General features: G+C 35.9%; 2 protein-coding genes across 3 annotated transcripts; both read left to right on the forward strand.

Moving 5' to 3' along the window:
* The first annotated feature begins 271 nt into the window (after positions 1–271).
* LOC133326922 (liprin-alpha-1) lies at positions 272–6,738 on the forward strand. Of its 2 annotated transcripts, none has more exons than XM_061535539.1 (17): positions 272–436; positions 1,044–1,320; positions 1,386–1,487; positions 1,553–1,792; positions 1,854–1,916; positions 2,380–2,481; positions 2,583–2,750; positions 2,836–2,955; positions 3,052–3,192; positions 3,658–4,394; positions 4,465–4,645; positions 4,709–5,328; positions 5,388–5,590; positions 5,653–5,760; positions 5,833–6,152; positions 6,296–6,412; positions 6,518–6,738. In XM_061535539.1, the coding sequence occupies exons 2-17, from the start codon at positions 1,072–1,074 to the stop codon at positions 6,605–6,607; spliced, it is 3,561 nt and encodes a 1,186-aa protein (XP_061391523.1). In that variant the 5' UTR covers positions 272–436; positions 1,044–1,071; the 3' UTR covers positions 6,608–6,738. The 2 variants fall into 2 exon arrangements, with proteins under 2 accessions (XP_061391523.1, XP_061391530.1); XM_061535546.1 differs by having other exon boundaries at positions 3,052–3,180.
* An 8,907-nt stretch (positions 6,739–15,645) lies between these two features.
* LOC133326939 (uncharacterized) lies at positions 15,646–22,548 on the forward strand. The gene is made up of 13 exons (XM_061535554.1): positions 15,646–15,726; positions 18,631–18,816; positions 18,895–19,126; positions 19,193–19,394; positions 19,453–19,635; positions 19,702–19,883; positions 20,034–20,463; positions 20,522–20,704; positions 20,767–21,071; positions 21,137–21,687; positions 21,750–22,189; positions 22,254–22,337; positions 22,408–22,548. Coding segments are annotated over exons 1-13 (3,114 nt in total). The 5' UTR covers positions 15,646–15,724; the 3' UTR covers positions 22,542–22,548.
* The last annotated feature ends 2,326 nt before the right edge of the window (positions 22,549–24,874 follow it).

The raw sequence follows: 24,874 nt of genomic DNA on the forward strand, positions 1-24,874 counted from the left end.
CAAAACCGAGGACTTCATTCAAAGTTGTTATTTCAAAAACATTATCTTCAACCCAAAAAATATTAATAAATAGTTCTCTGTGATCATTTTAGTCAGAATTTTGTTTTTTATTCGTATTAAAATCTATTGAATATTACGATCAACAAAATTCGATTTTATCACCTAGCAATTTGTTTTCCATTCCACTGACAAGTTCATTAATCGATTTATCCCCATAATCAACCTACATAACCCTAATCGGGTACAAGTACTCAACTATTCAATATTTTCCCAACACTATCTAATAATAATCCACACAAAAAGAGAGTTTTGATGAAATAACCGGAAAATATTCGTTTTTAATAATGTTTCCACAAATAAAATTATAAAATTTGAAAAATACTTTCGCAAACGCCAACCGCAAATGTGAATGATTCGCCCCGAAGTCATAAAATAAGTAAGTGTGCCAAAACAAAATTGGATATTGGATCATGGTTGTAGTGTAGAGACATTTGAGACGACGAATGTATGTGAAGAGCGAAAAAACGAAGAAACGAATGAAGGTGCATATGTCAAATTTGCGATAGACGATATTTGGCGATTTGGCTGAATGACTGAACAAACTAACTGACTTAACCCAACCGAAATCCAACAAATCAGAAAAAATAGAAATGATGTGATTGGAGGTGTGAAAAATAATGGAACTCGAACAAGCGGATGCATGCTCCACTGAATGAATATGGTTACTTCCTTCGAATTGTGCCAGTAGTTTTTTTTGTGAGTGTTGGAGAAGAAGTTTGTGTTGTATGGGAAGTTTTGCCGTACAAAAAAGGTGGTGGTTCTCTTATCCGAGACGACATGTAAATGTAGGTTGGCGTTGGCGTTAAAGCAAAAAATTCCTTTCTATAACTACGCCCATGCTGTGTGAAGAAAACTTACTAACTTACAAATATGTTTTGGTTTTTGTTATTTTTTGTGTGTGCGTTTTTTTTTATTTTCAAAACAAATGATGAATTGTTTTATAATGGAAATGTCTTGATTGATTCTTCTCCTCCGGGTTAAAGTTTTCTATTTGAATGCGGTATACATAAAATGTGGAATATGATGTGCGACGTGATGCCAACTATATCGGAGGATAGCATCTCCCAGCGTTCCTCACAGTTCAGCGGCGAAGATGCGAACTTTGAACAGTTGATGGTGTCCATGTTGGATGAGCGCGACAAGTTGATGGACAGCCTTAGGGAGGCGCAAGAACGTTTGAGTGAAACGGAACAGAAACTGCATGACACCGAAAAGGAGAGGGACAGTTTACAACGCCAAATAAATGCAAATCTGCCACAGGTAAAAAATATAACTTTAAATCGATATTGTTATTGTGATTATTATAAAATGGTTTATTCTTATAGGAATTTGCAACATTGACCAAAGAACTAACCCAGGCCCGTGAAACTCTGTTGGAGCGAGATGAGGAAATTGGGGAACTTAAGGCGGAACGCAATAATACCAGGGTATAGCCAAAAGCTTATCTGAACTTTGGGATCTTTTTTTAATTGCATTTATAAATTTCTTGTAGCTCCTGCTTGAACATTTGGAGTGTTTGGTTTCTCGCCATGAACGTTCTTTGCGTATGACGGTTGTTAAGCGTCAAGCAGCTGCTCAAAGTGGCGTTTCAAGTGAAGTGGAAGTTCTCAAGGCCCTTAAAAGTCTTTTCGAACATCATAAAGCTCTGGATGAGAAAGTGCGTGAACGTCTACGTGTTTCATTGGAACGCAATAACGCTCTAGAAGCTGAGCTTAACACAATCAAAGAAGAGGTAATTTAAAATCTGATTTGATTTTCTGCATCAACTAATTGTTTTGAAATCAAATTTACAGCTTCAACAGTATAAATCAGGGGCAATTCAAGCCAATAATGAAAATGCCGTAAATGGGGAAAAGGTAGGGAGCCTATAAAACAAAATAAAATACGTTTTAAAGTTGAATTTAAATTTCTTTATGTCGAGGAAATTTATAATGTAGTCAATGTAAGGAAGGTTTTGAAAAAAAAAATACAATTTTCTTTAAACTCGAATTTATAAAGTGAATTTTAAGCTACAAATATGTTGGGTTTAAGAATCACTTCATTTTGGAAATGGTTTCCAATTGGAAGCTAGCATGTTCCAATCGGAAAGATTGTCATTTAAAATACTCCACACTTTGTAACAACTAATCTTGTACCTGTTAGATCGGGTGCAGGTACAGATGTTAAATACATTTGAGAATCAGAGAGATTAACCCAAACAGTTCTATTAAAATAAATTATGTTACTTTATTTTTAAAACAAAATTTAAAAAAATATTTTGCCCTTTCCTTTAATATTTCACTAATTAATAAAATTACTTTTGCATCCCTCCATTTACAGAATTCCACCGCTGTCAATGGTGAAAGCAATGAATCTGCCATCGCTGCTGCAAATGAATATGCTGCCAAAACACATGAATTGCAACAAATCATTGAGAAGCAGGTGAGTGACGCTTTTGAAAATCAATACCATCACATATTTTTAATACATTTCTACTAAAACAAAATATATTTTTTCCCCGTTTCGTTTTCACCATGCATCAGACCTCTGAATTGTCTGAATGGCAGCGTCGCGTATCTGCCTTGAAGAACAAATGCGACGAACTTGACGACAGTCTGGCAAAGGTTCAAAAGGATTACATGAAATCGCAAGAACAATGTTCGAAATTGCAAAGAGATTTAAGAGAGAACGTAGCACAAAAGGAAGATCAGGTATTTAATCCGGAAATATATAGAATTGCTCACTTGTTCTCACACACACATTTGCTTAATCCCCCCGCAAAAAAACACAACACAGGAGGAACGCATAGCTACCTTAGAGAAGAGGTATTTGAATGCGCAGCGCGAATCAACGTCATTGCATGATTTGAACGAAAAGTTGGAACAAGAATTGAGGCATAAAGAGGCCCAATTGAAGGTATTTATTTACAGCATTTGCTCCAGCAGCAACAACAACAAAATTCCTATTAATGTTATCCCTTCCCTCCAATCCCACTAAAAAAAACCAACACAGTTACACGAGGAAAAAATTAGTGCCATTGAAGAGAAGTTGGAGCTGGCTGAGCAAAAATTGGCCCAACAGGCCAAATTACAGCCAGACATGGAGGAACAGCTTAAAGCACGTATGGAAGCTTTAACAAAGGTAGGAAACAAGGTATGAATACGATCTCACATGCGTCAAAGAGGAATTAAAAAATGAGTAATATTCTTAACAATCTCTTAATTGTCTTGATTTCCTTTACAAAATAGAACTTAAGCAAAAAACCAAAAACAATTCAAACCCGAAAACTTCTTGGTTGCGAAAATTTAAATTCAGTCCTCAGTATACAACATAGTTTGTTTTCCAATTAAATTTATTTCTTCCTCTGAACGCACAAACCCTCAGTAATACTCTCAACAACAACAACAACAAAAACAATAAGTAAAACAATATAGCACCCAAAAAAACAACAAACATTCGACCACCATGCACAACCATAAAAAATTCATTTCGCTAACATTTTTCATTTGTTGTCTATAGATTTTATTTTGTAATGACGATTTTCCAAACAAGGTTCTAATTCTACTTTTCCCTTTTCTGCCATTTGTATTCTGGTCTCTCTTTATTTTACAAAAATAGGCCCAAGAACGACATGGTTCTGCCGAGGATCGTATACAACGTTTAGAGGCTAACCTGGAGGAGAAGAGTGCCGAAGTTGTGAGATTAAACCAAAGACTTAAAATGAACGAGGAGCATAATCTACGTTTATCCTCAACGGTGGACAAGCTGTTGTCAGAGTCTAATGAGCGATTGCAGGTGCATCTCAAGGAACGCATGCACTCCCTGGATGAGAAGAATGCCCTGACGCAAGAACTGGAAAAGGCACGAAAGGTAGCCGAGGATTTGCATCATGAGAAGAGCGACATCATGAAGGAATTATCGAAGACGCGTTTGGAAATTGAGAACTTCAAGCGCCAGTTGTTGCAGCAGGAAATCGCATACAACATCCAGCAAACAGAGGCATTAACACGTAGTCTATCGCCCAGTAGCGTGGTAGATGGAGGTCAGGCATTTTCTCGCAGTGCTTCCCATGCCAGTTTCGATACACATTCGCTGAGGCGGAATAAATCTCGGCTACAGGAGGAAAGTGAAAACTTTGCTCGTTCGATGGCCGAACAAGAATGGGAGAGCATACAGCAGGCTCATGCTCAGCAAGCGGCTTATGAAATTTCCGCAGCGGTAGCAGCAGCAGAATGTGAAGAAGCTCAGGTATTGTTTGGTGATGCGGATATAATGTCACCCACCGGGCATACGGATGCGCAAACCTTAGCGATGATGTTGCAGGAGCAACTAGATGCCATAAATAATGAAATAAGGCAAGGATTCGAATATGCACCAAAAACTAATTAAATCTAATGTATTGCTGTTGTTTTTTTCTGTCTTTAGATTAATACAAGAAGAAAAACAATCAACTGAAGCTCGAGCTGAAGAACTTGAATCGCGTGTAGGCAGTTTAGAACATGTGAATTTATTGGCCCGCGGTCGTTCTATGGATCGAAGTCCACCAATGAGTGGTCGCAGTACACCCAATAGTCCCAATCGAGATTTTATGCAGAAATACCACACGGTAAGTCATTGTTGTTGTTGTCATCGCAGGGAAGATATCATTTCTAATGCATGTATTTTTTAGCTTAATCTGCCCGTTTTATCCAGTGATGTTTCGCGTGATGATATCCATGGCATGACAACCACTACTGGAGATTCTAGTTCTGGCGGAGCCGCCTCGCCCCTAACAGCCCGCTCAATGCGCTTAGAACGTGTTGCTCAAGCATTGGCCCACAGTCAAGAGGAGCTGCGCAGACGCTCGATGGGTTTGTCACCCAACCAACAAATGGCTAATAACTCAGGTCACATGACCATACCTCATTCGGGTTATGGTCTTTCGCCGTTAAGTTCACGATACGGCAGTCAGGAATCCTTGAGCCGACACTTTAATACCATGGGTTCAATGTCAATGCTTCCACCGGCATCGTCGGGGGTACGTGTTGATGGTTCATCGGCGGTGCAAAAGAAGAAAGGCATTAAATCTAGTTTGGGCCGATTCTTTAGTAAAAAAGAAAAAGTCAAGGGTGTCAAAGATACTCTGCCCGATGGTTCACCTAGTATGATGTCCATTGGCAATTTATCGATGGGTCTAAGTGAAACCGAATCGAATTATGATGCAATGAGCATGACCGGGGGAATGATGCCACGCATAGCCAGTGTACCAGGTTCAAAAATCTCTTCCGTGGATTATGGCAGACAAAAGAAGTATGTTTTTATCGAGGTGAAGATGTAACATGTGATTCATTTGTGTGTGTTATTTACAGGGAACATGATTATCGCAATGATTTACTGGGCGAGGCTATGAAGGCTGGCACACCATTTGCTCTGTGGAACGGACCCACTATTGTTGCTTGGTTAGAATTGTGGGTGGGCATGCCTGCCTGGTATGTGGCAGCATGTAGAGCTAATGTCAAAAGTGGAGCCATTATGAGTGCTCTCAGCGACACCGAAATCCAAAGGGAAATTGGTAAGACAATGGCTATTGCTTGTCAAAGGTTTTACGATAATTAACATTTTATATTTTACTAGGTATCAGCAATCCTTTACATCGGCTTAAATTGCGTCTGGCTATACAGGAAATGGTTTCATTAACATCACCCTCTGCGCCACAGACATCACGAACAACATTGGCATTTGGTAATTTTGTTTTGGAAAGTTCACAATTTTTGTTATTGTAAAATTCATATTTGTTTTTTGGTAAACTTTCAGGTGATATGAACCATGAATGGATTGGCAATTATTGGCTACCCGGCCTTGGTTTACCACAATATCGCACAACATTTATGGAATGTCTGGTGGATGCTCGCATGCTAGACCATTTAACAAAAAAAGATTTACGCGGACAATTAAAAATGGTTGATAGCTTTCATCGGACAAGTTTACAATATGGTATTTCATGCCTAAAACGTCTTAATTACGATCGCAATGAACTGGAACATCGGAGGAAAATGTGTGAAAATGGCCTGTGTGATGTTATCGTATGGAGTAATGAACGTGTAATACGTTGGGTCTCCAGTATTGGGTTGAAGGTAAAGCGAATGTCATAGGAGTTGTTTCCATCATACAAAAGTAGCTTAATTTTAAGTTTTTAGTTTGAGTTTTTAATTAGTGCTATAGGTACATAATTATTATTGATATTGAATAATTTAAATTTGGCTATTTTTTCTTTCAGGAATACGCAAATAACTTGTTAGAATCTGGTGTTCATGGAGCTTTAATTGCGTTGGATGAAAGCTTTGATGCAAATGCAATGGCTTTGGCCTTACAAATACCTACACAAAATGCTCAGGTACATAGGATTTAAAATATAGATTGTGAAAATATCATGATTTGTTATTGATTACAAAAATGTATTGCTTGGATTGCTATTAACCCATTTTCTTTCTCCTTCCAGGCTCGCCAAATTTTAGATACTGAATTTAATAACCTATTGCAAATTGCCACAGATCGCCGACCAGAAAATGAACATCTTAATAAGTCCTGATCTTGCTCTCCTACAAATAATACCGCAACAACACATGTGCAGCTATTTAATACTAGCGAGTCTTAGGTTTTTTTACGGCAATATCATCAGCATCATTATCATCAACATTCAACAACATCATTAGACATTGCCGATTGTCACCAGTGAGGTTTTTGGCATTTCATAACGCCATACACTCTGGTGGTGACAGCTGGTGATGGCCATGTAACACAAAGAGTGGTTGTAGTGGTTGAGATGAAACACTTTTTGCACAGTGTAATAGCCTGTGATGAAACCTTAAGGCCTTGAAGCAATGAGAAACAAAACTAAAAAACAAACAAACGAGCAACAGTTATGAAAGTGTGGTCATTGTCAACGTGTTCATGTTTAAACCAAATTTATAATAGAAAAGCAAAACAAACAAATCGTGAAATATTATTATGATACTACTACGTATAAAAAACAAAACAAGTTGTTATACAAAACCGAAACAGAAAACCCGCAAAAAAACATACTTAATTATTTTAAGTATGACGTTAAGTGAATAATAACCCTATAACAATTTATACAATATAAAAAAACAACAAAACATGAAAATCATACTCGAAATGCTAAATACAACAATCCAAAACACTCCCCCGCCCTCTACACTAAAATACACACCCCACCCTCTCGCCCAAGTAAACACAACAAAGAAACACTGTGGATACAATGCAGATTTATTATAGAATAACAACAAAGACAGTATTTTCCTATGCTCCTCAAAAGATTTTTTCTATTCAAATATGAACATATAATAGCTTTGAATACTATAATACCCATATGCCCATTAAAACTTTTCCCATATTTGCTGCCATGCTCTAGCCCATCCATCCCCTCCAAAAAAGAAATTATGAATACGATAAAACTTTTCACTGTAATGATGATTGTTTTCATATTTTTTCAAAACGTTAAATATTTATTATTTTTTTAACAATTGAGTACATACATACATATTATATAGGCAAATGAAACCAATGCAAATCCATTAAGATTTATACATACAACATAGCTAAAATCTAAAAAAAACAAAACCCCTACATCTCTCCATGTGGAGAAGTAACTGATGATGTTAAAGGAAAAACAAGTATTAATCACAGCAAAACATACAAATAACTCTTAACTAAAAAAACTAATTAACAGCTTTAGGGCCAACATCTGTCACTACAAAACCAACAAACAAACAATAATTACGAGAAAAAACTACCTTGAATTTATAAAGAACAAACAAACCGGAATTCGTAAACCAAAACGAAACGAAAAAAGCATAAACCCCCCTTTAACATATAATACTTGTAGTTTCGTATATAACAATTATATATATAAAAAAACTAACACAAAATTCATTAATCTTAAGTTAAATTATAAATATTAAGCTAATATTTGGACAAAACTAAATACTATTCGCATGACTACCTACTTCTTCTCTCTTTGAATTTTTATGTTGAATGATAAAACGAAGATTATTTTTTTTCTTTCAAAATCTTTTGTTTATATAGTTTAATCAAGTGAGGCAAAAAATGACATAATATAATTATTTGAATTATATATATTAAAAAAATAGATAACTAGAAAAATGTTTGAACAAACTCAATTTATACAAAGCGGTAACAAAGTTTGTAATTGTGAAAAGAAAGTGAAACAAAAGTGTATTCATTTGTAACCACCAATCCCCATAAAATTTTTTTATTGTTTTGTTATCCTTTTTTATATACAATTAAATAATATTTACATTTAAAACAAAATATACAAAAAAATCTAATTTATTTGTTTCAAACAATTCTTTTTGTCCCTCCTCCACCTCCACTCTTTCCAATCCTCTGGTCTTTTTTGTTTTCCATGTCTTTTATGTAATATATTTTATGTGTTTAATTTTTTGTTTTCTTCTATAGATTTTGTCAGTGTTATGGTAAGCATAATTTTGTTAATAGTTTTTATTTTTTTGTTAAAAATTTTGTTAAGTGAATCTAGCAAGTCCTTTAATAAGTAGTTATACACACCTTTCCCCCACCCCAAATCCTTCTTAGAAATACTAATTAATGCTAAACTAATAGTAAAAAAAAACAAAAAACAATGCACTCCCAGATTAGCCTTTAAATTCTTCATAACCAATTAATAAAGAAAAACAGCAACAACAAAAACAAATAGTATAAACTTACTAATAAACAACAAAACCTTAACTCATATATTATTACATAACTATTATGATTATTACATGCATACATATATATACATAATGAAAAAGCAAAAAAACAAAACATATATAGTGAAGACATTTGTATGTACATACATTATAAAACTACTTATAGTGTGAATTAAAACAGAAAAAACCTTTTTAGGTTTATTTATGTAAAAAAAACTAATAAAGCAAAAAAATATACATAAAAAAATAAAATAAAAATCGGTTAAAACTGAGTAAAAAACAAAACAAATAACACAAACAATCCCGGTGTACTTAAGAAATGTTTGGAAATTTTTCTTAAGTTGGTAATAGCCGCTCTAAAAATATTTAATACAAAAAAACAATAACAAAAATGAACAAATATATGAATATTAATACGAAAAAATATTATTATTTCTTTTTCTTGTTTTTTTTTTCAGTCAAAGGTAATATTCGGTGTTTATGCAAGCTTTAATTAAATTAAGAAATCTTTGGAAAATTCGAAAATTGCCATGGAATTATGAAATTTGGAAAACAAAAATAATTTAAGTAACAGTTGGAAAGGAATGAGAATATTATTTACAAGATTCGCCAGACAATGGTTTTGGAGACCTGGGTTAGTTGGAATGTTATTAACAAATTTGAAATCTTGCTATTACCTAACAAATAATGGTGTCACTGGATTTAAGGTATTTTTTTATATAAATTTGTAGTTTTCTGTAATTTTGAGTTTTTAGTCCTACACCATTTCTATTAAATCGGAAGAAATTATATATGGAAGCTATATCTAAATCTGAGCCGATATTCACGAAACTTACCATACACCATTCTAAACTTAATTCAGTGCGCTATACCAAATTTCATGCATATCGAAAGATATATAGGGAATTTGGTGCACCATTTACATTAAATCGGACGAAATTATATATGGGAGCTTTATTTAAATCTGAACTGATATTCACGAAACTTAATACACATCATTCTAGACTTAATTTAGTACGTTATGCCAAATTTCGTGCAAATCGAAAGATATTTCGGGACTTTGACGCACCATTTACATTAAATCGGACGAAAATATATATGGTAGGTGTATCTAAATATGAACCGATTTCCACGAAACTTAACACACATCATTCATATAAAAAGGCACATAATTATGTAGAGAAATAATAAACTGCGAATTAAAAAACTGCGAATTTAATTCAATCGCAGATTTTTTTCCCATTATTCCTTGTATCTTTGACATCGTTCAATGTAATTTTTTGCCAATCTAAAAAAATGTTCTTTTCTGTAATCTGTTGTAGTTGTTGCACCAAATTACATCAAAACAATAAACAGCTGTTTCACATGCCATATTTTCAAACTTTAATTTATTTTCTTTACATTACACAGCAGTTTTACAGCGGATTCTTAACATTATTAAAATTATATAAAATTAATATTATTAAAAATGGAAAATTAATAACAAAAATATTGAAAATAATTTCAAAATAAAATACAATGGAGCAACACACATTACAACTTAAATTACAATATGGCAACACGAATCTTTTTTTCAACCACCATTTTCGAAAATTTGAATCCGCTTCTCGCACTTTTGCTTCTCCCTATTCATTCAGAATAAGGCGTGAATTTGAAAGCGAAAAAATTTTCACAAGTGAGATCTCACCCTAGCGAATATCCAGGATAAGGCTGATAATATGGCAACACGAATCTTTTTTCGAACACCATTTTCGAAAATTTGAATCCGCATACCGCATTTTTTGTTTCTGATTATTCATACAGAATAAGGCTAGAGTGTGAAAGTGAAAAAAATTTCATAAGCGAGATCTCTCCCTAGCGAATATTCAGAACCAGTTGACTAAAATAATAATTGAAGAACACCCAAAAGGTCACCGTTTCAAATCCCGAAACGTTGGCTAATGTAATTTTTGATATTCGGGCGAAATTAATAATCCTAGAACATAATTAGATTAGCGGAAATCATATTCGCCGTCGGATATGGCGTTTAATATGAGTACAACATGACGTATGAATGATGAAAATAAATAATAATAGGTATACGATTACATAAATAATAATAGGTATACGATTACAATCTACATAATTTGAATCAATCTGTAATCTGTCTTCTTCTATATTTTCTAACGGCATTGTTTGTTACGCGCATTTTATATTTGACACAAAAAATATCGCATATTCTATATACATATCAATCCATTTTCTCATATATTGATGACGAATGACACAAGCAATCAGCAACAATTTGCCTGACCAATCATGCAACTAAAATATTGTTAATCATTCATAAATATTAGACTGTATACAAACATATTTTTGTTTGTTTGGTTGTTTGTTAAACGAAACGATACGTGTGCGGGGCAAATAAACAAATCAGAACATGCCACTGTTTGCCAGACAGACAAATAGTCAGACGACATTTTTCGAACCTATCCTACAAAAGTTTACATTCATGTTTAACGCTTCCCATTCAATAAAACTTGAATACGCACACAATTGCTCTAGCACTTGCACACACACAAACATTACTCAACATGTGATATATCATGTCAGTATTCATGAATGGTGGATGGGGAGAGTATAACAAAGAGTTGGATGGCTGGTATATGAAACAAACTTTGATTTAAATGTTCGGTTCATATATTGCAAATATACAATTGTGGGTGTAGAGATCTTTATAATGATAAACCTCCCTCCCCCAAACATAAATATTTATTTTATTATTTTTTCACATTACATTGTTATATCCATTTCACACAGATATATCCATCAAAGAGTCTACATTGTCCGTACTCTTCACAGCCATACTTTATAGTGGGAAGAGATAGAGAGACAATTCATTTTTTTCTTCTTCTTCATCTTTTATTTACTCCCCAACTCTCATAATTTATAGACAATGTTTGTTGTATGATTTGCTCGAAGAACAATTAGACAACAGTACAGGCAACCATTGAGTGGCTGGCTTCCTAGCCGACTGGTTGGCTGATGATGTGTTCCCCTCTTCCCATTTCACTCATAATTTTTTTGTGTAGACAAACAAAGGAATACAACTGTTTTTGGCACATGCTAAATATATATATTTACATATGTAAAAGCCTATGGATGTTGTAAATACATAAATAAATGCCAACAAAAATATGAAAAATGAAATGAAACGTAAATGAGAATACACAAAAAACTACATCTGTTGGATGGATGGATAGAAGGCTGGCTGGTGATGATGTGTAATTGCACTGTTGCAAGATCATGGCGCTGATTCACTGGGTTTTCGATTTATTTTTAGTTTTCTTGATTTTTTTTTTTTTTTTTTTGAATTAAGATAAGAAACATAAAAGTATAAGAGAAAACAACAACTATTTTTTTAGAAGAAATTAACAATTATTCTACAGATGAATAAAAGGTTCTAGTTTCTATTCAATTCCTTAAGAACTTGTGTATAAAAGGCTAATGGATTTCTCCTGATCAAGCAACGAATTGATCATGTTGTGATAGGCGAAAGTCATTCATCCAGTGTTGTAGATATTTGATCGATCCGAGGAGCGAATATCGATTCGGATCATTACCTTGTAGCAGCCAAGGTTGCTCTCGTCTTAATGTAGCAGCATAGGTGCGATCTAATGTAATACGGACACTCGATGTCGAAAAGTTGCAAACACTACAGATAGAAGCCTACTCCGCTCAACTTACTCACTAGTTTGACGAAAGCACTCCTTTTATTGCTCGTTACCATGATACTGGTAGCGTAGTCCGACGTCAAGAAAGTGGACGGAAGAAAACAGCAACATCCGTAGAAATGGTTCGAAAAGTAAAGAAGCGACTTGATCGAAAACCGCGTCGCAGTGGCCGAAAAATGGCTCGTGAACTGAACATATCGCAATATTCCATTCGGCAAATATTGAATGAATGAATATACCGCGCTTTGTGTGCTAGGCTAAGAACTTTCCGAACTGCCCTCGTCTATTGATCATTCACATTTACTTGAAATGCAAAACTTTAGTTATGACCCCCCGCAAAAAAATATGCCAGTGGGAAGTAGTTTTGTTGTTGTTGTATTTACTCAATGTATTCCTATTCATTTTTATATTCCGCAATGGGTCTGTGTTGTGAAAAAACACAAGCACACACACAGCTAATTAGTGCGCAGGCGTATTAAAGAAGACAGCGCAAAAAAAAAAACAAAAGCAAACATTGCGAGATACAACAACATTACTCCTCCGGTAAGTATAAACAAAAATAACTCAGAACATAACACGTAAATTTATCTGCACATTCATAAAAATGTATCTGAGACTTGAGATATATGTGTGTACATAAGGGCGCATGGACAAACAATCATATGGACGAACCACGACAGTTTGGCAGCGGAGGATTTGCAGATATTTTGCAGAAGATTTATTTTTTTGCGCTACTATTAAACGACTATTTGGATTCCCTACTGGGAAATAAAATAAACAATCAATGCAGCAGGAAAAAGGGGGGTGGTGGGAATGCAATAACGTGAGAATTGGATTTCGACAGGGGGTGGATGGTGTAATTTGTTGTTGTGTGAGCCATAAACGAAAACGTAGAATGTATGTTGTAATGGTCATTATGTGTTTTTTTTTTTTTTGTAAGGTAAATTTGTAGTTGCTCTGTACTGAAGCATGAACACATTTGCCCAAAAGGGAGCAATGCAAAGAAAATCTTTACTCTCTGCTGCTTTAGAATTATTGTTCTCACTCTTTTAGTTTTTCATACACTTAGGACTTGGTGTTTTGGAAGCATGCACAAAGAAAAGAAAATCTTTGCTCTCTGTTGATTTAGAATTACACAAATATTGTTCTCGCTATTTTAGACTCGGTGTTTCGGTAATTTTTTTATGGAATCGTAAACAGAATCTCAAGTGCCGTCCTCTATGGTGTTGTTTACTGCTTTTTTTGTGCGGATAAAGCTAATGTTTCTATTGATTGTAGCTCGCTCGCTCGTTCATGTATGTTTTCGCTCAACTCTCTGGATACTTCTCTCTCCATTTGGCTGGCTGGCTGACTGACAGTGTGTTTTCTGTTTTTGCATGCATTCAGCTGACACAACTTTGAGACACACTTCAGCAGTCTAATAATATCATCATCTAAGAAAAGATTGCCGGATGAAATATTAATGGGGAATGTGACATTAGCTTCGAAGCGGCAAAGAAGAACAACGAGACGGGAACGCGATAATACAGAACGTCGTCCACCTCCACCAGCGCAGTGATAGATATTCTTCTATAGTGATGTTATATACAAGATAAACTTAGTGTACGTCTGTCTGTCGGACTGCCTGCCCGTCGGTTTAAATGTTATTTGTCTATCTATGTTTTATTTTTCATCTACGGCCCAGGTGTTGGTGCTGATTCCGGGTGCTTGCTTGTGCGTGAAATCAACTGGATTTATTTTTTATGAACAATAAATAGAGTAATGGCAAAAGTCATTGAAAATGGAAATTAAATTGGCAATTTTTGTGATTGCATGAATTGAAATTGGAAATGCTGCTTCTGCTGCCCACACACTCACGCCAAATTTCTCACACAAAAGGTAAACTTGTATTTCAGCCTCCAACTCTGGCTGCACATATGTGCTCGTTCGATTTCATTATTTAATACCGAAACGAATAGCAGCCACTAAAACGAGCCATTATGTGGAAATGCATCATTGTACAATCCAATCGTTTTTTTTAACCAACGCTAATACGGAGGAGTCAGAAACTTTTCAAAGTCTGCAACACTGAGAGGCAGACAAGAAGTCAGCGCGGAAGGCACAGCGGGGCAAGCAAGCGACTCCAACCAAATTCAATTCAATGTGTGGTGTGGTGTGAACGTAAATTGAAAATGAAAGCTCATAACTTCTAGACAAGAAAACGCAACGCAAAAACGAAACAAACACACGCAGACACACAGCACACAGGAATACCAAAAACAAAAAAGCGGAGTAACAGAAATGTATAACAACACGACAACGACGACGACGACCACGTCAAGGAGTATAGAGTGACGACGAAGGTGCCAAAGTGAAAATTTTTCAATATTTTAACAGAAGCAGCAGAAGCTGAAGCAATTCAATTTGGATTGTCTGGCGGTTGCTTCATCTGCATTAACAAATAATAATAAAACCATAACAACAACAACAAAATAATAATTTGCAAATTTCAAAAACACAATAACCCAAAGTGTTTTCAAAATTATCACAGATTTCATTAGCCAAAGATGAAGTGAAACGGAAAATCGATGCTAAACTCAGTGTAAAAAACTTCTTTTGGTGAATTGAGCCCAAAGGACTTTTTCTTAGTCATATTTTTGTGATATGTGTATATATGGGAATGGATGAGCCAGGCCAGACATGAACGTTTAGAGAGGAGACATACAATTAAAAAAGGAAGTGAAGTGAAATTAAAAAATAAAAACAAAAATTCCCCCAACACACAAATACTTACTTGAAGAGCAACAACAACGAAATAAACTTCTGTATAAGCAAAAAACAAAAAAATAAATTAATTAAGAAAAATCAGAAACTAATCATCAAAAACAAAAAATACAGGAAACCTTGTCGCCTTCAGTTTTATTTCCGCAACAGAAAACATGTCCTGTTACAGTAATGGCAACTGTATCCGGTATTGACGAAGTCGATAACTCGTCAACAGCAGCAATACAGCAGCTGCGGCACCAGCAACCTTGTAACAAAATTTCCTTATCCATAACAACAATAACACTGGAAGGAGGAGCAGGAGTAGAGAACATTAAGACAACATTGTCCTCATCATCACCACCACTGACATCAGTCAACCAGGAGGAGGCGTCATCAACGGATGTTATAGCTGTAGTTCAGGAACAACAAAATCACAATCAACATTGTCAAATTCTTTCATCTTTGTCTAGTGGAAATCCTAAACAACAAAAACCGCAAATGTATGTATGATTATCTTATCTTGTATATATATAGTGTGTGCGTATGGTCTTATAGGACACATACATCTAATAATAGGGATGTCGAACAAAAAAACTACACGCAAATAAAGGAAACATTACAGACTTTATTTAAAAATAAAAAAAAAAATAGAAATGTGGGGGAAAGATTGTGCTGAAACGTTTAAAATTGAAAGTTGTATTTTTTCCACCTGGGATTCTTCAATGATAGAATCTAGGGACAATATAAACCGGTACATATGTTCTTAGCCTAACACAAAATTCACGGTATAAAAATAAAAAAATTAAGTGTTTTGGAAACATTACAAAATGCCCGATTCTGTATTTCAATGCAGAAGTTGTTAAAATTGCATGAGAATGAGTCCTTTATCGGAATCTATGCTAAAACTTTCTCTTGTACCTTTTTCGTAGGAGGGCAGTTCGGAAAGTTCTTTGTACGTAAGTGTTTTAGAAACTTCCATCTCTGTTATGAATACATGTTAAATTTTGTTTCGATCTGGCAACTCCTTCATATACCACGCTTTTTATGATAGGCAAAGAACTTTCCGAACTGCCCTCGTACGAAAAAGGTACAAGAGAAAGTTTCAGCATAGATTCCAATAAAGGACTCATTCTCATGCAATTTTAACAACTTCTGAATTGAAAGACAGAATCGGGCATTTTTGTAATATGTGAAAATAGCTAAGGACTCAAAAAACTAAGATATATTTAATTCGGGGGGATGAAGGAATGCAATAGATGTATTCACTGATAACCTGTACCTCCCTTTACAAATAACGAAAATCTATCCCGTTATTTAATTAGGAGGGATGAAGGAACGCAATATATTTATTCACTGATAACCTGTACCTCCCTTTGTAAATAACGAAAATCTATCCCGTTATTTATTAGGCATGACGAGCATGTACTGCCTCGACAACATTATGTTATGTCGATGGATAGATATAATCAGCCCTATTCCAGAATTCGCTATAGAGAAATTTCGCTTGTGAAAAATGGTTTCGCTTTCACATTCTCTCCTAGTAGAGACGACTGGAACCGGAGTAATCCTTTCCTTTCTATACAGACGGATCCAAGATGAAAGAAGGTACAGGGGCTGGCGTCTATTGTGAAAGGCTAGGCCTTGAGTTTACCTACAAGCCTAGCAACTGTAGTGTTTCCATGCTGAAATCTTCGCAATTTGGAAGTCACGGAATGGATACAAAATGTGGATGCAGATATCGTTGAACCGGCGACTATCTTTGTGGATATTCAAGCGCCTCTTAAATCCAACAAATCTGAGGCCTTTTTCAAGTGTAGACCATTTTGGAAGGACTTACATACAGCTATCGGCTGTGTTACTGATTACTATAGACTCTGCGTTGACGAGGAGGAGACGGAGACAATTGAGCATCTCCTGTATCGCTGCCCAGTCCTGGCCTACAGACGGCACAGACTAATGGGTGCTCACTTTCCACCGTGTCTTAGTTTCTTCTCAACAACGGAACCTGCTCTAATCTATAGAATCATTAGAAACCTAAAGTGGTTGGGAAAGTGCAACCTTGGCACGTAATATATTTTCTGTCCGCACGAACAAATTTACGGTGAATAGATGTCCAGAATAAGACTGAATATTCGTCTATTCAGACCTCGGTGTCCTGAATGTTTTTCAACTCTGTGTCTTTTACATTTTGTTGCGTGTAAACATTTTTTGATTAATTGTTAAACAAAGGCCACGACGCTCCATTCCCAACTCCACTTCCTGCGACGACCGAAAAATGTGAATAGCGGGTGACCAGGGTTGTAGAGAGGGTTGCCACTTTAGTTGTCACATATTAGTGTTAGTGGAGTACGGCTTTAAAGCCGTTTAAATTTTTGGAAGGAAATGGTCAAGGATGGGCGGACAAAGTGGAGGATCAATTTTCATGTTGTGTTTGTTTTTGTTTTGTTTTTCAATCAAAATTTATTAAGTGTTTATTCCCTAGGGTTGATGATGGCAGGGTTAAAAACCTCCCCTGAATGAAGCTCACTCCAGAACTAGTGTATGGCGCCAAAATTAAACTAATGTCTTCCAGACATTACAAAATTAATAACGTGCAATAACAGCGAAGCACTGTGCAATAGACATTAGGGTAAAATAGCTTAAAATGGAATATGACATTTTTTTTGTAATCTATCGGATATTGTACCGACACTTATTTTCAGCTATAACGCTAGGAATCTGCCATGGTGCTTACCACACTATTTCTTTAAAGTTAGTAATTTTTTTAGAGTAAAGACAATAGAATAAGGTTCGCCGAGAACCTTTCTCAACAGCTAATCCAGCTATAAACTGACAAGTCCACATCAATGCCTTACAATAGGCTAACCATTTGAGAGAAGATATAAAGAATGTAAAAAATTTGGTTATTTTATCCATGTCAGAATTCTAACAAAGATTAGGATCTTCTTGGGGTCTGTTCCAGAGAATTTCATATTTGCCAAACTTTCGTTGTCTTCAGCTACTTAGCAATGGACACCTACAGAATATATGTTCAATTGTTTCCAGCTCTTCCTTCCTTATATAGACGGCAATAATCCACTCCATTAATGTCACATTTGGAAACGAGAGATCTAATCCTGCAGGGACCTGTTATGATCCCCACAACTCTTACCTATAGAGTTCTTGCAAGAGTGATATTAGACCTTTCTTAGTGTGTTCCTCAACATTCCTTTTCCACGTTAATTTAAGGTGAAGGAAGAAAGAATTAAAGTAAAGGCAGGTTAAAGTTTGGTCCTTCAATTCTTTTAAATAAAAAATCTTAACACTTAGAAAAATATTGCAATCGACATATCTAACCACAAAGTCCTACTTTGGCTCATATATAACTTTGTTCAAAAATCCATACATCTATATCCTTCTTGCAGGGAAATCGAAGAAGAGGAAATGTTAGATGATGTTACATTTCCCGTAGATGAAATACCCGAACCCATTAAAGTATTGGATGATATTATTTCGGAATTTGAAGACAATATTTCATTGAGGCCACAATTGCAAAATAGTGGTGAAAATCAATCAGAGGACGATGGTTATATGAGTCTCAGTCGCAAAAAGTAATTGAAATTATTTAATTTCCCTTTTTTTAATAATAATTTGTTAATTCTTATCTCCCCCGCACATCATTCTTCTAGCATGAAGGAAAAACGTGATTCTGAAGAAATGTCCCAAACCAGCTCTAGCTGTGCTCCCGTTGTTACACCCAATGAAAGTTTTGATGCTGTCGATTTGGTACGCTTTGAAAGTAATGGCAATTGTCACAGCGGTGATCGATTGGAATCGAAAACTAATTCGACCACAACGACAACATCCACATCGACAAATGCCAATAGTACAGATCCCAATAATTTGGAACAAACCACTTTGGTAAGTAGTCACTCAAATGTGTTGCGTCTAAACTCTAAGGTTCTACCGTAACTGTTTTTTGTTTAGCCCAAGGCCCGTACCACAACAGCAGCTGCAGCCAACAATTCCAATTATTCAAGTCTTCCATGTTGTGGCCAACGTACTGGCAATAATTTAAATGACAGCAAGGTGCGTGTGGGCAGTTGCAATGGTGAAAGGAATGCTTTGGGCATTGACATCAGTGCCGTACACAAAGCTGTTTTACGGGGTAGCGTTGCAAAGCTACAAGGTGAGGAAGTGAGAAAAAAATAAATAAAAAAATTAAAAATGATGTTCTTTCTTTTTAGAACCAATGTTAAATGAACATCCCGTTACCATATATCCCGGCCCGAAGGATGGTCCTGTCAGTGGTCGCAGTAATCGTCCTAGGCGACTACAGTCGTCTGTTGAAAAACACAAAGAGGTCTGTCATATTCTAAATCCCGGTTCTGCCTCAATTTCTTGTTCTTCATCATCCTCATCTCCGGCCAGTACGGGTACTGGCACAAATTCGGATAATGCCAAAACAAATTCCTCTTCCTCCAACAACACCTTAGATAAATATTCCAATAAGAATAACTCGGACGAGGATGATGATATATCTGAGGATTCGCTTGAAGATCCTTCGGGTATAACAGTTTCCTCAGAATCGACATTGCTTACACCACGAGGCATAGCCTGGGAAATACATTTTAAGGATTTCAAAAAGAAAACCAAACAACAAAATCAGGGTGCAAAGGTGGGTGCAAATAATAAAAAGAATCGTTTTGCTTTAATAACCACATTATTCTTTCTGCAGTCAAAATCAGGAAATTCCAAAGGCAGCTACAACCATCCTCCTGTGCGCCATTCTCCCACAACTCCTCAAAATCATCTACACATTCAAGAGGACGAATTTCGCAGTTTCGAAGAGAGTCCTGAAATCCAAAACTCGTGTGTCTATCGCCATTCGAATAGTATGCTGGGCAAGGGAACCTTTATAATACGTCGTGGTTCCATTAAAAAACCACCCCGTGCCATGGATATATTTTCCAATTATGATGAGCCTGTAAAACATGGTCTTAGCGAAAGCGAACCTGATATGGATTCCGAATCGGAACGTACGCCACATTATAAACCACAGGATGCCAGAGATGCTGAATGTAAAACTTGTGATACCAAAGATGCCAATACTCGACATAGCTTTGAGATAGGAAAACCCATTACTTCGCCCAGAGATCGGTTATCCTTGAATTTGGAACCGATCAGGCCAGCAATTAGTTCTATAAGAAAAGATTTGTCACCCATACAGCTTTTGAATAAGACCTCCAGTTTTGAAGGTAAATATCCTGCTTTGAAAATTTTAAAAACGACTTCCATCACATTTTCTCATCTTAGCATCCAAAAAGGGAAGTTTAATTTCGTTGGAGGCCCGCTGTAGTCAGGAATCCATAAATGCAGCCCGTACACCTTGTCATGAGGAAGCAGTAGGTGCTTACGACATGAAAGGTTTAGAATCTCCAGGTTTATTTGTATATAAACAAGCCACAAATGGACCCATTAAAAGTTCTGAATTTAATGGTAAGTCCCCAAGAGGAAATAGGTCTATTGTTGAATATGAATATTAATTTATCTACCCCCAGAAATACGCTCAACATCGACCACACCACATACTGATCTCGCCCCCACGCTGGAAGAGGATGAAGAGCAATTGAGCGACTTGAGTTTCGGCTGTGTACCATTGAAACAGATTGAGGCTAGCAGAGGAGCAGTTCATTTGCGCAATGACATGGCTGTGAGTAAAATGACTGAACAACCCCTACATAAACGTCCCCTGGAGTTTCGTCCCGGCGTACATAAATCTGAGAGTGCGAAAGAAATGCTACTTTCACAAAATACCTTTGGTCCCTTGCCTCCATCTCCTCCGTCATCTAATCCCGATATGTTTGTAAGTTTCCCAATTTGCTTTGCCAATCACAACATTTGTGATAATTACTATTTATGTGCCCGCAGGATTACAACGATTTGCCTTTACCACCTTCGCCATCGGATGACACATCTGTGGGCGAGGATGACATAAAGCCCCCAGTGAAATCTTATGTCCAGACATCTGCCGAAATTCATACTCATTCCGTGTCACGTGACAGAGAAGAGAAACGCCATCCGCGCACCAAAGAACGCGAGAAGCCCATTGGACGTCCTGTCCATCGCCATATGTCCGATGAGCTGCCTTTACCACCGCCACCACCCGCAGCGTTTGAGAATATGGCGGCACCCGTGGTGCCACCGCATCGAGCCGGCCATTCTATTAATACCATGAAATCGTGGTCCATAGATTCCAATTATAAGAGGAAATCTCCAAGGATGATGGGTGGTTATGGTAGTGGTGTAACAACGCCCACAAGTTCACATGGACCATCGTATGACGGTAGCAGTGGTAGTGGCTATGGTACAAGGCGTTATGTTTCGTATGGCACCAAACGTAGTTCTAAGCAATCGCCAAGAGAAGAACATCGCCTGCAGACATCGTGTAGTCTTCCCGAGACGCCAATCTTTGCCAGAGGGTATGTTTGTGTTATGGTGTGGTTTCTATATTTATGTGTAATTTGAGTATTTATTTATATAGATGCGATATACCACGAACACCTTATCGTCGCCAAACCGAAAACGCACCCAGTGGGTCTAGAACGGCCCCTAGGTCTAGTACTTCAAACAACATTAATTTAGGTAGCACTATGGCTGGTATGTCCGGTGGCAATACATTCGGTGGGGCCATGTGCCGCCAGCGCTCGATAAATCATGCTTTAGCTTCCAATGAAATGTTACGACTAGCCGGTGCTCCGCAACGTGGTTGGTATCCCAAACAAAGATCAATGCGACCCGCTTCAACAGAAAACATAGATCGTATATCAACAATGCGAATATGGGATGGTACGCCGGCTATGCCGGGTACAGGTCCGGCCCGCAAACCGCTAACATTGCCACCAAATTTAACGCCATCATTTCTAAATAAATCACCCAGGGAAGCATTACGTCGTGTCACCAGTCTGCTGATAACCAAAAAGAGTGAGTGTGGAGGATACGGCAAAAGAGAGATGGGTTTTTAATTCACATTTTTTTTCTATTATAGAAAATCCTAAGGATAAGAAAAATAGATCAGCTTATACTGCTGATCAGTGTCTGGAAGCTAGCTATTATCATGATATTGACAGAAGTAAGTTTTTGTTAAACCCATACAAATCTATATATCAAACGTGGTTTTGTTTGTGTGTGCGTGTTTTCAGATGCTTGCTCTACAATCCCTAATCCAAAGGAGCTGAAACAACGAGGACAAAGCAATACAACGGAAAAACCTAAAAAGAAGGGTATTTTCAAAACACTTTGGAAGCGTACGAAACATTTTTCACTGGATCAATAAGGCGGCATTTGTTTAGCGTGATTGCCCACTTGTACGAAGAACTAGCGAGAAAATCCATTCAGGTAGTCCCACTTGATTTTATATAAAACCGTCAAGAAGTAGAATTTACAGCAGTTTCCAATTTAAAGTTCTTATGAGAAAAAGTTGAAGTGATATATCGATGCGAAGCTGAGTTAAATTCGAATAGCATCCATGTAAACTGGAACCAGAAGTGCTTACAACCCCCCAAAAGTGGGGATGGTCACATTCCGTACAAGCTGGGTAAAATAACAGACAACAAATGCCTAGTTGAATAATATGATTTTATTTGAAATGCCCTCCAAAGAATATTACAAAGGAAATTCTGCGAATCTTCATTGAGAAGAACAAAAAAAAATACATGAAATAAGTTCCCCTTTCACACCAAACAACCTCATCCTCTTCTAGGCGTTATTAGTACAGCACCTATGAAATATCCCTGTTGTCATTACATTTACTTACATACACATATATACTTGAGAAGCATAATTACATACATATAAATATATGAATAGAAAGAAAAGGTAATTTTTGATAAGAAAAAAATCTTAAATATTATTATTATAAACAAAAACAAAACTAAAAACCAACAAGAATATGAGAAATATTTCAATATTATCTAAATATGCACAAAGGCGGGAATCTCAAAAAGACTGAAATTATTGCAATTTGTCAAAAACCATTTTATTTAATTATTATACAAATTACCACTTCTAATTACAACAACAACTAACTACTACTAATGCAACAAATACAGTTTCAATTTTTATCGAGACTTACAATCTACTTAAATGTGTAAACGTAATGAATCTATGGTATCAAAAAAAAAAAAAATTAACCAAAATCTATCACAAAAAATATAGCATCTTCACTACCGAAAAAACTCCTCTCCTTATACAATTTAAGAATCACCTTTAAAGGAGTTGAACAGATCAATTTCTTTCCCTGAGACATGATATTGAAAGAATAAAAAATGCTCTATTTCAACTCTTTCGAAAATTAGTATATTTCGAGATTATTGATTACACATTTTCCCAAGTATATGGGAGATTATTAAAATCATGTCCCGCATTGATGTACATACATACCACTGTCATAAATGTCAATCAAAAATGACTATGTTTTACATCTATCACTTAACTATTTTCAAAATCTATCTGGATTACTGTTACACACAACACATGTATACAATGAATAAGAAGAAGACACTTGCAACCATAAATTTAAAAAAAAAAGAAAAACCAAAATCAAGAAACATTTTGTTTCTCATTAATTATGCCATAAAAGAAAGGAAAATAAAGTTGAAAGAAAATATAGTAAAGTTATCGGATAATTGGTTATAGATGGTGTCACAAAATGAGAAAGGAATCCATGGTCCGGTCCATCCACATAATTTCGTGGATATTTTATTTATGGACACTATGATTAGTACTTTACATAAGGAAAAATGCAGTTAACAAGAGAATTTGGGTTTTGTTAGTTGTATGAAATTGAATGTCAGTTTAATAATGAAATTAATAATAATAAAAAATAAAAAAAAAAAACGATTTTAAGTAAGAATGAGAACGATATAAATAACTTAAATAGATTTTAAAGTAATTTAATAATTATAGAAACATATAAGGATAACGAGTTGACTTTTTACTTTACTCAATGGTTATTTGGAATGGAGTTTTGTGTTTGTGTGTATTTTGCCAAAAATTACTTTAATTGAAATAGTATACTTATCAATTCAAAATATGGAGGAGAAAATATGTGGGAAAAGGTTGATTGCTCCTCTATTTTAAAAAAAAGAATCAACAACGAGTTCAAATGATGCAATAGATGCCCAATACATGCCCTCAAAAGATTACGAAAAAGGTCTAGACATTTCTCTCGGAAACTTTCCGGTTCATTGTGATTTTTAAGAACGCCTACAAATGATCATAATTCTTTGAATGATAGTTTCTTATGACACCAAAAGTAATTCTAAGTAATCAACGTCAGTATAACGTGATCAGCTGACATCTTTTAGAGAGGTACCTAACACTAATCCAATAACATTATGGTAGTGGTGCAACAACGCTCACAAATTCATACGATCCTTCATGTGATGTAAAATTGGCTTTCAGCCTTATTCTGGACATCAATTCACCGTGAATTTATTCGCTCTTCCATTTAAAGTTATTCTGAACCAAAACTCGCAGCGAATTTTTCGCTTTTTCACTTTCCGCTTATTATGAATGAAGTTTGAAAGCGAAAAATCCATTTTGGGGAAAAATTATTTATTCTGGATTACAGGAATGGGAGAATGTGATGATATTTTGTCCGAAATT

Source organism: Musca vetustissima, unplaced genomic scaffold (genome assembly GCF_032173495.1).
Source record: "Musca vetustissima isolate MV318-11 ecotype Yass unplaced genomic scaffold, APGP_CSIRO_Mvet_v1 utg3201, whole genome shotgun sequence".
NCBI classification, from domain to species: domain Eukaryota; kingdom Metazoa; phylum Arthropoda; class Insecta; order Diptera; family Muscidae; genus Musca; species Musca vetustissima.

Excerpts from the sequence above, each read along its gene's own strand:
- LOC133326922 (XM_061535539.1), top strand. The coding sequence starts at position 1,072 with ATGTGGAATATGATGTGCGACGTGATGCCAACTATATCGGAGGATAGC. Across the intron at positions 4,395-4,464 it reads GCCATAAATAATGAAATAAG|ATTAATACAAGAAGAAAAAC; the intron begins GCAAGGATTCGA and ends TTCTGTCTTTAG. Across the intron at positions 5,329-5,387 it reads GATTATGGCAGACAAAAGAA|GGAACATGATTATCGCAATG; the intron begins GTATGTTTTTAT and ends TGTTATTTACAG.
- LOC133326939 (XM_061535554.1), top strand. Across the intron at positions 19,127-19,192 it reads ATTTGGAACAAACCACTTTG|CCCAAGGCCCGTACCACAAC; the intron begins GTAAGTAGTCAC and ends TTTTTTGTTTAG. Across the intron at positions 22,190-22,253 it reads TCTGCTGATAACCAAAAAGA|AAAATCCTAAGGATAAGAAA; the intron begins GTGAGTGTGGAG and ends TTTCTATTATAG.